This window comes from Formica exsecta, unplaced genomic scaffold, assembly GCF_003651465.1.
Source record: "Formica exsecta isolate Colony F162 unplaced genomic scaffold, ASM365146v1 scaffold423, whole genome shotgun sequence".
NCBI classification, from domain to species: domain Eukaryota; kingdom Metazoa; phylum Arthropoda; class Insecta; order Hymenoptera; family Formicidae; genus Formica; species Formica exsecta.
The window spans coordinates 531,809-545,127 of NW_021851472.1; the positions used below are offsets into that span (position 1 = coordinate 531,809).

Below are 13,319 nucleotides of genomic sequence, written 5' to 3' on the forward strand. Positions count from 1 at the left end.
GACAAATCTCGCGCATATTAAATTTTTTTTTTTCTCGTATATAAAAATCGATTCTGCTAATCTCTTGAAATGAAAATATTTTGGTCTATTAAATAAACAAACATAATATATATCCGCATAATTTAAAAATTATACAATATATAATACAAAAGTGCGTTATAATTATACAAATAAAAATAAAAATGAAATATTTAATAATGTTGGATACATATAGATAAATTTTATTTATCTGTTGTAGAAAAAAATTTGTAAAAATATCTTAGTGGCTTACATCTTTTTATATTTAATAAAGATGCAATAAAAATTTCAGTTTTATGGCAAAAATTAAAGAATAAATATGTATATAAAATATTTCAGGCATTTTTTTATATTTTTAGTCTGCAGATAATAATGATACAATAAAAACTATAGTTTTGAAGGCAAAAATTAAAGGATAAATATAATTAAATTAATAAATAAATTATAAAAATAAGTAAATAATTAAAAATAATTAATAAGTAAATTATAAAAATTTATGGAGGAAGCGACTATTTGTAGAAGCGGAAATCGAAAATATAAAAAAGTTGATAAAACGAGCGAGGTAATTTCCTGATACACATTGCATTTCCTGGTTTATTATATTCTAAAGCATTCCATTTTTCACGTCTTCCTGGATTTGTTATTATTTACAAACGACGTTCAAAAATACATGTCACAAAGCATTTCCTCTTTACGAATTCCGTCGATCTTAAGCAAGAAAATTGTTACAAAATATTGTGCAAGAAGACGGTAATATACCATAAAAATGTAAGCAATTTCAATCGGTTCATAATCAAAGCGCACGTATAAGTATAAAGCAGTATAAATGAGTCGCATATTCAAAGATTTTCGTCCAACTGATTACACGGGAAATCTCGTAAGTTTTCACATCATTTCTTGCTGTATATTTATAACAGCTGTTCCCATCAATTTTTGATAATTTTCCAATAATTTTTTTGAAAAAATTTTTATATAAGAAATCACATTTTTTAGGAGATTTTTTTTCAGAATAATTTAATAATTAAATTTTTATTGTGTGTGCTTTTATAGAATATAACCCGGAACATTACTTTAACTTGTCATAAAAGACAAGCGCAGGATGAGAATCCCGAGGAGCGCTCTGTGCCTGGCGATCCTGGCGAGCAGTTTATCGTTGGCAGTTTGCGACAAGCAGTTGCTACCGGAGCTCTCATTCCCTTTGTCAGGCTACAGCCTTGACTGGCCATGTCAAAGCACGAGGAACATTTACGAAACGAGTGGACGTTACATCCCCAGGAATGTAATCGGCACGAGGGCGCAGATCTACAGGGAGGACATAATCATAGCGATGCCGCGCTACAAACCGGGTGTACCCTTCACCTTAGGTGTCATGTCCCTGAAAGCGAAGGACTGCGCACCGAAAGTGACACCGTTCCCCTGTTGGGCGATTCAGGAAGAGGGCAACTGTCAGGCCCTGCAGAGCGTTGTGGACGTAGCTCTGGACATTCAGGAAATCCTGTGGGTATTGGACGTTGGTATCGTAAACACTTTGGAGCAACCGGTACGCAGATGTCCCCCGAAAGTCGTCGGAATTAACGTCAAATCCGGAAAGGTACGAAAAATTACGAATTAAAAAAAGACATAGTTATAAGATACACATTTCTAAATTTAAAAGAAAAATTTTTATTTTTTTTATTTTTAGTTATTTATTTTTTTATTTTATTTTATTAAGTCGTACCTGGATTTAAGAGACTTATGTGGGTTGTCGAGAGTAATTTCCAGGATTATATACAGAACACCGTGAGTTGCTCGGGCGCTTCCGTGGCCATTCATCCCTTGGTCAAATCTTGCGACGAGTAAGAATTACTTGTCAACCGAGTACTTCCTTATGACCACTACGGCACGCGGTTATATATAAATCTATGTCTTGTAAACAGGAATTGAAATCGGCGATTTTAGAAAGCGTTCAGATTTCGATGCGTTAGACACGTGAAAATGATACACCTACGTTTATTTGCGGCAATGGAAATACGACAGTTAGCGCAAGATACATTTTTCCGTATTTTTAGCATCGAGATATAATTTCGGTAAAATTATATTGATTTTGATTCCTATTTCTATGTAGATAGAACAACGAATCTCACATTTTATTTTTTCATGGTTGAAAGATAATAATTACTCGGACCGTATGACATTTCTTGACATTGTGACATTAGTTGTTACAGCAATCAGGTATCGCTGAATTAAGTTTAAAGAAATAGAAAAATCGAGTTCTATTTTGTCGCTGATCTAGTCATGTAATCGGCAGCGTTCTCGTAGATAGTAAGTGCGATTTGCGAAATTAATATTACTTAATATAGATGTTGGAATAATCGATCGCGTAGAGAGATATAATTAGCCTATTTACAATGTTTACTTCTACCACGAGATTAGTACAGCCGTGACCGATGGAGAGCTTTTTTACAAAGCTCACGCTTACATTACACGATCCGCGGTCACGTGACCGTCATATCAATATATGGACAAATTGACCAGTGTCAAAATTACTTGTATCAGTCGATATGTAAATCAATGCCGGCAAACACTTGCAGTTTTCAACGTGATTCCTTAATAATTACAGTTATTCAACCTCTGCCCCCATATTATCTTCTAAAGAAAATGAGTTATTCTCTGATTAGTAATATTGATTGTAACACCTTGTAATCGTTATTATGTAAGTCGAAAAGAAAATAATGAGCTAGTAAACGTCAGCTTATATAAACAGTTGTGTGTGTGAAGCCACGTGCTTTTTATGTAACCCTTGTAACCTACGTAAAACTATTTTTGGCGAATACATAATATTCAAGGCGATTGAAAATTACACCGGATTTGTAATGAATTTAAAATCAACTTAATTATAATCAAGTTAATGAAAATGCAAAGGTATATTCTCGAGTGATTGACGATTAAAAATAAGAGGATTTAGAAAGAGATTTAGTACATTCTGATCGTTATTAACTTTTATTATTATTAATCTTGATGATAACAAAATTTTTCTCGGTATCACATGATGCAAATCAATTATGCAATTGTATTATATATTGTATTAGTATCAGTATCTCTCAGTTTTTAGTATCAGTGCCAGTATGTCAATGTCAATGTGATATCAGTGTGACATCATCTGTTATACAAAATAACATATATATATATATATATATTGTTCTTTATTTAAAATAATTATTTCCGTAAAAAATTGAAATTAATATTTATTAGAGAAATTTTATTTATTTTTTTTGCTTTTTTTGATGAGAGAGAAATTATAATATTCTAAATATACATATTATATGATGTATATATATAAATGTCAGATTACAGGTGTACCGGCAAAGCAGAAATAAAGTAAAGGAAACAGCAAAATGATATAATAAAAGCGATTTGATTAAATATCTAGAATAATTTTCTAATAAGCGTTTCGCGAATTTTATTTAGTAGAAATTCAAATTCCATTCATTGTCAAAATAATTATTTCCGTAAAATTGAAATCAATGTTTATCAGAAAAATTTTATTTATTTATTTATTTTTTTTTGCTTTTCTTGATGAGAGATTATAATTGTTTGTAATATCCTTTGCTTCCCCAAAATACATGTTGCAATGCTGTTTCTTTTTTCAGCATGAGCTTTTCACTGTTAATTTGTGTGGTGACAGTTGTTTGACTAGCATGTCATCCAACGGCTTTTTACCTTGAGCTCGACTTTGCTAAAGCATGACTCTTAATTTCGGCACTTTGAATCCACACTTAATATTTTATAATATTCTATATATATATTATATATATGATGTATATAAATGTCAGATCACAGGTATACCGACAAAGCAGAAATAAAGTAAAAGGAAACAGCAAAATGATTCAATAAAAGAGATTTGATTAAATATCTAGAATAATTTTCTAATAAGCGTTTCGCGAATTTTATTTAGTAGAAATTCAAATTCCATTCATTGTTAAAATAATTATTTCTATAAAATTGAAATTAATATCAGAGAAATTTAATTTATTTCTCTATGAAATTTAATTTATTTTTATTTATTTTTGATAAGACTATAATATTCGAAATATATATATCATATGATGTATGTAAATGTCAGATCACAAAAAAACCTCATTTAGAATAGAGATTTAAATTTTAAATCCACTTAGCGGAGACTCAAACCCTTTTTAGCGGAGACTCAAACCCTAGTAAATTTCGTCGATCGATAAAAGCGAACGCCACGTGTATCTCGGCTCCCGAAATGTACGCAGATGGCGTTACCGCGGCGAAGAAACTAGACAGTCCTGCGAGGGTGACAGACGCGACTGCGACGGCGCGGCCGCTTCTCTCCGTTCGCGCGCGGTCTATGCCCCGTGTTGCGCGAGGCGAAATCGCGGAAGCCTCCGTGTGCGATACACGGCAAATGGCCGCCGTGGTGCAGTTTCCGTGCGAGGTGTTGCGCGTACGAGCGCGTAGGCGCGTGCCGCGTTATACGTGCGACGTGTGGTGCGGTGGATCATCAGGAGCGCGGTGATCGCGCGACAGCGATCGTCCCGTCGTCGTCGAGATAATATATAAAACGGTCACCGGGACGTGATGTGAGCGTCGGCGCGAGCGTGTGACCGTTTCTACGAAAAATACGCCGAACGATTCTCGCGCGCTAATACTTAGTCAAGCCCCGTAGCCAGCCAGACCAGCCGTAGCGGCTGGCGATGAACGTCGCCGTGGGAACGGCACGCGGGACAACGACGTCGGTGATGAAATCTGTGTCCGAGGGTGAGCTGGGCGTGGAGGAAGAGGTTAAACGTACGGAGCCGCGCGGCGCCACGCGGCTCAAGCGCACCTTTACACTGCCGAGAAACCCGTTTCAAAGTGCCAGCAGCAGGATGTCTCGACGACGTCCGAAACAGCATCAGCAGACCTCGCATTCCCTCGACTCGAAGGAATCCGGCAACAATGTCACCGCGAGCGCCAAGGAGAACGCCAGGAACGCGGCGCGACACGCGACGACGGAGGGCATTTTACAGCAGCAGCAACGACAGAACACGACGAGATTGCACGGCGGTGGTAATCAGCAGATCGTCCAAGATTGCCAGGAGCGACAAGCTCCCTGCGGCAAGAAGGTCTTTCGCCGGCCCTCCTGGAGGAAGTTCATCAATAAGATGGTGCGCCACATGTCGAACGTGGGCGTTCAGGGTCACAAGGCCGCCGCCGCGTCGATTCATCATCAGCGCGGCGACGATCTCGGATCGAGCGCGGGTGACATTAGGGTACCGCCGCCCCCGCGGCCCGCGCACATCCCGCCCGATCGGGTGCCGGGTGTCATAGGCCTACGTAATCACGGCAACACGTGCTTCATGAACGCGGTGCTGCAGTGTCTCTCGCACACGGACATCCTCGCCGAGTACTTCGTCCTCGATCAGTACAAGATCGATCTCTCGCGTCGCAACAAGCTCAACTCGAAGAAGTACGGCACCAGGGGCGAGATCAAATCAAGCGACCAAGAAGAAATACAAGATCATAAAGGTGAGCGATTACGACCGTATAAAAATTACAATCTCATATAAGAGAGAGAGAAAAAAAGAGTGCCTTACCTGTACAAATCGTGACAGTCACGTGTACATGACTGTCATATTTCAAATTTGACATTTAATAATAATTAATCGAATAATTAATTTAATAATTTCATAATAATTAATCGAATAATTATTTTAATAATTAATCTATACACTTTTTAAAATTATGCGTACGTATTTTAAAGACAGCCTTATCTGAAATTATGAAGGATGTGTTCTTAATCAATTCTTTGCATTCAATATAGCTGATATTTCTTTTTCTTCGTCCTTTTTGAATAATTAATGAATTATAATAATTTTAATAATTAATAATAATAATAATTTTAAAATATATATATCGATATAGATGAATATTATTGACCCAATAATCGTGGAAGAAAAAAAAAAGAAGAACGTATATCGACACTTTCTAGTATTAAAATAACAGGGCATCTCTACAGTAAAATCCAAAGAAACTCAAGCAGAACGAATATAATTAAAACTAACACGTGGTAGACGTTTAAAAGCATAGCAGACAATTAACTGCATTCCTCGTGTGGTAATTTAATCGTCGAGCTGGTCGTCACGACGAAAGAAACTTTCTTTTTGGCTCGTCGTGGCCGGCGATGTGAGAAACGCTCGACGAAAGTCGAGCTACAGTGTATGTCTCTCTTTCTCCCTCCTCTCTCTCTCTCTCTCTTTCTCTCACACATCGCGTGTGCGGAGCCGAGCGTGTATATCGTGCGTAGGCACGATTGCGCACGATATATACCTTACGTTGACAATATCTTTCTAGCGTGCGTGACGAATGACTCGAGCACACGAGGCGGCGTCCGTTTTCGACTCATCTCGAATCGTTCGCCGAGAATGGACGAGCCGAGAATAACCGTGTGGGTGTTTTAATCTTAAGCTCTAAACTGCGTCTCAGGGAAAAAAAAAAACACCCGGAAACTCGATAATAAAAGATACAGTCGGTGCTTCTTTGGATTTTCTCTTTACCACAGAGTAAAAAATAAGATATTGGAAAAAACGAGAGTAGAAGAAAAGGAGAAAGCGCGAGATGTTTCAAAGGGGACATGTCGATATTCTTTTTTTGATTGTTGAAAAAAGCAGTTGATCGTTTTTGAAATATTAATATCTTCCTCGAAAGCAGAGATGGGTACATACACGCATATTATTCGAATAAATTTTTATTCACTTTGTTATTTGATTAAAATTCTATTTATGTTGTTTGCATTATTTGTTGGTATTTGGATTTTTTATTCCTTATTTATATTATTTGTTACTATAATATTAATACAATAAATATTATTTGAGTTTTCATTAAATGTGTAAGCACAAGCATTCGTGTATAATTTAATTTGTCTTTTAAATTTGTCTAATTTATTTCAGTTTTTTTCGTCAATTTTTTAATATAGGTTTTGAAACTAAAATTCTTTAACTAAAATGTACACGATAAAAAATATTTTACTTTCATCAATATTTATATAAATAATCAGGATAACGAAAATACTTTCCGTATAATTATTTTAAAAATTATTTAAATATCTGTTTAATCGAATAAATTGTTATTGAAATGCAAATGCATTTGTCACGAATGAATTATAAACTATCTCTTTTATTTATTATTCAGATAAAATGTGGCCCATTTTACTGCTCGTAAAATATAGTTTGATGATTATAAACGGAACGAGTTTCGATAGACTTGGCTTTATATTTTACTTACTTTACTTCGCGAATCAAGAAGCCGAAGCGATCGAGACCTTAACCCAAATTTGTTTCACATTCCAAAATACGCACTACGTTTTCCAACATCGAAATCTCAAGGTAGATAGCATGAGAGTAAAAATATCGGTATGAGAGGTGGGAAAGAGACGATATTTAGTCTAAAAAAAATATTACGTGACACACAAAAGGATTGCTTTTATCCTTTTATATTTTTCTAAGTGATTACTAGGGTCTATCAGATAATTGTGACACACACAGTAATAAATGTAATGCGTTTATATACAGGGTGAGTTTTTTAACTTGAAACTGTAAAATATCTCGGAAAGTAAGCTTTATCGAAAAATTTTTAAAATTGATAAATTGCTTATCTAAAACTTATTATGAAACCATTTAGATAGAGAAAGAGAGATTAATTGTGATGATTATCAATTATTTATTATTATTAATTTAATACGTGTCATGAAATCATTTAAATATCACAATTATCGATCATTATCACTTATATCGTTGAAAAATATCGATGATTATATCGCAATTTTTTTCATCTTAAATAAAATAATCACTTGTTAGCATAATAATACAAATAAAGAGAAAATAGAAATATAAATTTAATAATCTGATAAAAGATATTATTTTTCCATTCACTAAGAGAGGGGACATAAAAATAATAATTTAGATACTCTGTAAATTATGTGCAAACAGACGCGTTTCTAGCATCCTGATATCTTCATTTTTCTGCGATTATTCATCTCCCGCTGTTATCTTATCATTCGGTTCTCGGTTGCGTTTATAAAACGTTTGCCAGCGAGATAAGATTGTTTCTTCTACCAAAGAGTCCGATAATTCGATTCGAATATCAATAAAGTGTGACATCTCGTCGCTTATTAGAAACGCTCTTTTTTTAATCGCGAAAAAAATTGTTTTATTTCCAGTCAGTAACATAATTTTTGATTTTTTGAAACAAAATATGTCCGAATAGGCAATATAATTCTTATGTAATTTTCTATAATCGTTCGTAGATATTTTTAAATTAAATGTATAATATATATTAATTATTAACATCATTTTAAATATATGAATTGAGTTAAAAAATGAGAAAGATGCCGATATCGCGAATGAAGGATTAAAAGATGGAAATAGACTAATGCTAATTTATTGAAATTTCTCGTACGAGATTATTTTAATTTATAAATAAGATTGAAGCTAATATAATTATAATAAAGACAATAAAACGAGTCAAATTATATTTTCCACTCGTAATGCTATATTTTTATTTTTAGAAATAATATAATTATATTTTTCACGTTTATTGCTCTGTCTTTTGTCTTATAAAATACATTTATTTTATATACTCGTAAAAATTAGCTCAAACAAGGCACTCATTGGTGTATCTACATATATTTCATCGTTGAGATTATTAGAGATAATAAATTAATAGACCAATATTAATTAAAGCGAACGCTTAATTATTTTTATCTCGCTGTTGTCCCCGCGAAGCGCGGGGACTATTCAGGCTTTTCTTTTTTTATCTTCTCGGATTTTGGTTTCGAGTGAAAAGAGTACACTTTGCACATTTTTCTCGAGAGGATGCCTCTCGAGAAACCACGCTGGCCGCGACATACATTCGCGCGAAACATCGCGAGCGACGGCGACGTCTCCGTAAAGTCGAGCGCGAGGAAACCGGAGTCTCGAACACAGGAGCCAGTACCGTAACGAGGACCGGCCTTGAATGGGGCCACGGAGATCCAGTTATCAGTTTGCATTACCGTATACTTTTTGCGAATTACGACATGTACATATGACCTTAACTACTGTCATCCGGTAGCAACATACGCGCGCGCGCGCGATGTGCATTTCATACTTTACAATTGATCAACTTATTCCTGTCAACGTCTTAATAAATAATAACTAGATTAACACACGCATATGCGTGCGAATTTTGAAATATAAATTTATTTCTCAAGACTGTCTGGTTTTTATTTCGTATGTATATATATTATATTTAATAAATTTGATAATTATAATTAATTTAGCGAAATAAATAAATAATAACTGATATTATCGATTCTGTCTTATGATAAATTTCTTTTAATTTGTCAATTTTTTTATTATGGATAATGTGTGTCTTAATCTATGCTTATATATTAGATTAATCATGGAATAGAAATTATAAAAATATATCTATTATTATGATTAATTAAAATATATAAATCCCAAGATCATACCAAATTTTTATATTTTTATAATTCCAAGATTTTGTTAAAATTATATTATTAAAAGGAAAAGTAGTTTTATCTCTTATTTGCGGGATTAATTTTAATTATTATTTTTAATTTTAATTATAATTGTGAATGACAGGTAGCAAAAAGTTACAATGACTTATTTGCAACTCTGTTAACAGTTGATATAAATACATATATTAACAATTTAAACGAAATCAAACTTATCATGAATGTAAGTCATCTTCTCGTGTAAGGAGAGAGAAGAGGAGGAAAAGGAGTCAACGTAATTGTTAGGAAAATATTTACATGACACTATTTATAGCACACGTGCTAAAGCAGCTCGGATACAAGGGGAAAAAAACGTCACGCCCATCATCCTTCGTACACGCGATGATAAAAAATTATGCTGTCTCAGCGCATATTTCGAATTCTATGCATTGATAATCGCATACGCACGCATGATGCACGAATTCGCAGACCGAAACTACTTAATGTATCGCTAATTATAAACCGCGAGAAACATTCGCGACATTACTTTCTTCCATTTAATGCGAGCATGAAACAATTAGATCGTGTAATAATAAGCTTATCTTGTAAGCGAGAAAAAATACGCTTCTTTAAGATTTTATGTATAAATTAAAGTATATAAAATATAAATATTTATTATAAATCGAGATATATAAAAATAAGAGTATACTTTTATGAAAAAAATCATGTCATGTTAGAATGATCGTTGATATAAAATTGATATCTCGTTCGCGATACTTTATTATTCAACATCTAATATTTATCGAGCGTTATCTGAATACTGCTCGTTATCAAAGTATGCAATTTCCTTTATGAGACTATCGTATTATATACATTAAAAGATATTTTCAATCTGTCTTTTTTAACTGATCACGAAGAAGATGTAAAGGAAGATGGACGGCAGGAATTCATGCAGGGTATATTACCGATACACGCAGATATCTATTATCGATTCAAAGTATGTGTAACATTTGTTACATACGAGTTTCGAGTGCACGTGCACCGATCTGACATTGACCAATTGTAAGCTCCGCGCGAGTTCGTTCCAGTCGTACGCATCGGAAATTACTTCCGGCAACCGGATCGTTGATACATCCTGTGTGACAAGTCAGATAATTATCCCATTTTGTGGTTTTTCATCGCGTGTTATAAATTATATGGCTTCGAACGCGCGGATATCGCATGGCGCTGGTCAAATGCTATCATTTGCGGTATTCCGCTTTAACGATTCTGTCGCCTATCTTTTGTTATTATTTCAAAAGTATCTTCGAGATATTACATAAACTAAATATTTCAACATAATTTTACCTCGATATCACGCGATTATATCAAAACATTTTTTATAATTACCCGTTGCATGTATAACTTTGTATATTGATTTTATTACGAATCCGACAGAAAATAAGAGTAAGATTTTAATTTTTATTTTGCATATAAAATATTATATTTCTAAATTTTACTTTATTGTACATCTTTCTGTGTAATATTATTAATATTTCATTTTTTAATATTTAATTTTATATTCGTCATATTTATTTTTTATAATAAATAATACTTAGTATTACCTAATTAAAGTTACTTAATTTTCTTCGATGTAATATTGGTTTTCTTCCAAGGGTTAAGTTACATATGTATATGTATCTCTTTTATTTATAGTAACGAAATCTATACAATGCGTATAAGATATGCGAATAGTTCGCCGATAATGATTCTTACATAACTTTCCTATATAAGTAATCCTTTCCTATCCTAAGTATAGCTAATATAAGTTTACCATCTTTATGTTCAAATAGTTGTAGGCATGAAGTTTTCTACCACCTGTGTTGGAACGTGCGATTTACCGCTACTTCGTGCATCTGTGAGATCAAGTTTTTATGAAATCGCATTTATATCGGTACAAGCTAGTCAAAGACTATAAAAAACGCGACTTGGAATACTTATTATCCTATTAAAAGAAACTTTCGCGTCGTATCTCTCGTCGTATCTTATACCCTATTATATCGAAATTAGACGAAATACAGAACGAACGAGTTACACGTTAGATATTTTACACAGGAATGATAAATTATTTCTTCTGTGATATTTTTTTTCTTAATTCGATTTTATCGATAAAATTTTATTTGACAAAGTTAATCCTTGATTATTCGAGATAATATTTTTCTTGTCCCAGATTTGTGTGATAAAATTAAATTCTTGAAATATTTGAAATATATATATATATATATAAATATTTACGCATATGTAAACTTATCAATTGATAATAAAATATCGAAAGATAGCGTAAGCTTCGATTATATATACAGCCATATTAAATCATTTAATTACATCATACAGCGAACGGCAAAAAATAATTATCTATATATATTATTATAGTTTTATAGATGTTTGCAAGATTTTCTCCGAATCTCCATGTAAACTGACTTCAGATAAAATAAATAATTTTTTTATAAAAATTATATTCCCGATGATATATATATATGTGTGTAATAAATCATTATAAATTCTTGGATATTAAATCGTACAACGTATCTCCTGACATTAGATCGCTAAATGCAACGTTAATAAGTACATGGATTTTAACACATCGGTGACAATAGTGCCAGGCCGAGTTCGTTCAGTCGGCACTTTTCTCTGATGTTCCACGTCTTCCCTCCAGCGAGAAGAGCAGGAGGGGGAGAGGCAGTACGTGCCGACGCGGAAAAGGGAGCTGTCAAGCGACTGTGATCTATTAATAGCTTTACAAATGATTGTCGTTATGCACCTTGAAGCGATAACCGAGTTTCGCGTTATCGTAACGAATAATGTGGGCCGATTCGCCCGAATCTACCCACGTTCGCTGTCGCCGACTGCTATTGTGGTACGGCTTCGTTATTAGCGACAGACAGCTTTGTCCGAAATAATTAGATTACGTAAAACAAACCGCATTGTAAAACCGTTATTAAAAAAATGATTTATTTAGTTAGGTTGATGCAAAAGATTCGTTGTATTTGTCAAAATTGAAAACAGCTACCTTCATAATTATTATATAATCATTACATAATTTTATTAATTCTTGACGGGGAATATTAATTTTATTTTTTAACATAATAAATCTTTCTCTCTCTGTTTGCAGAATTCATTTGGCAGACCCGATGACATCGTCGCCGCCGAGACACTAGCGAATCACGTACGATGTAACAACTCGTTCGTGCATGCTGTGTTTCAAGCACAGTTTCGGTCCAGTTTGACCTGCCCGAGATGTCATCGGCAATCGAACACCTTCGATCCTTTTCTCTGCGTGTCAGTACCGGTGCCGCAGAATCATCGTCAAATGAATCTTTACGTGAATGTCCTTTACACGTCTCAGCAGCCGCGGCAAGTCAAGATCGGCGTGAGCGTGAATCAAGCTGCCAATGTGAGAGAGTTGAGGGAAATTCTTGCTAGCGACACCGGCGTAGACGAGAATCACATGCTATTGACCGAGATCCATGACGAAGGTTTTCACAGGTAAATGACGATGACAATTGATATAAGAGACAATGAACCTAAAGAAAATGTATTTTTAGTAAAAAAAAAACTAAAGCAAAGATCTCTATTAAAAAATCCATGTGTTAAAAATATATATTATAATTATAAATGCTATTGACATGACGAAGGTTTTCACAGGTAAATGACGATGACAATTGATATAAGAGACAATGAACCTAAAGAAAATGTATTTTTAGTTTTTTAGTAACTAAAGCAAAGATCTCTATTAAAAAATCCATGTGTTAAAAATATATATTATAATTATAAAAATAATATA

The 13,319-nt window shown here is 33.8% G+C and overlaps 2 protein-coding genes across 2 annotated transcripts in view; both read left to right on the top strand.

Moving 5' to 3' along the window:
• The first annotated feature begins 822 nt into the window (after positions 1–822).
• On the top strand, positions 823–2,774 carry LOC115240315 (major royal jelly protein 1). The gene is made up of 3 exons (XM_029815387.1): positions 823–895; positions 1,069–1,628; positions 1,730–2,774. The coding sequence occupies exons 2-3, from the start codon at positions 1,118–1,120 to the stop codon at positions 1,855–1,857; spliced, it is 639 nt and encodes a 212-aa protein (XP_029671247.1). The 5' UTR covers positions 823–895; positions 1,069–1,117; the 3' UTR covers positions 1,858–2,774.
• A 1,585-nt stretch (positions 2,775–4,359) lies between these two features.
• The window catches only part of LOC115240320 (ubiquitin carboxyl-terminal hydrolase 31-like), a 31,266-nt gene continuing 22,306 nt past the window's right edge, over positions 4,360–13,319 (top strand). Inside the window, 3 exon segments of the mRNA XM_029815392.1 lie at positions 4,360–5,489; positions 5,491–5,529; positions 12,648–13,021. Coding sequence (XP_029671252.1) covers positions 4,716–5,489; positions 5,491–5,529; positions 12,648–13,021 — 1,187 coding nt within the window. The 5' untranslated portion in view covers positions 4,360–4,715.

Bases quoted from the DNA above. Each gene is read 5' to 3' on its own strand.
- LOC115240315 (XM_029815387.1), top strand. From the start codon at position 1,118: ATGAGAATCCCGAGGAGCGCTCTGTGCCTGGCGATCCTGGCGAGCAGT. The intron at 1,629-1,729 runs AAAAAAAGACAT...TATTTTATTAAG, and splicing joins GGTACGAAAAATTACGAATT to TCGTACCTGGATTTAAGAGA.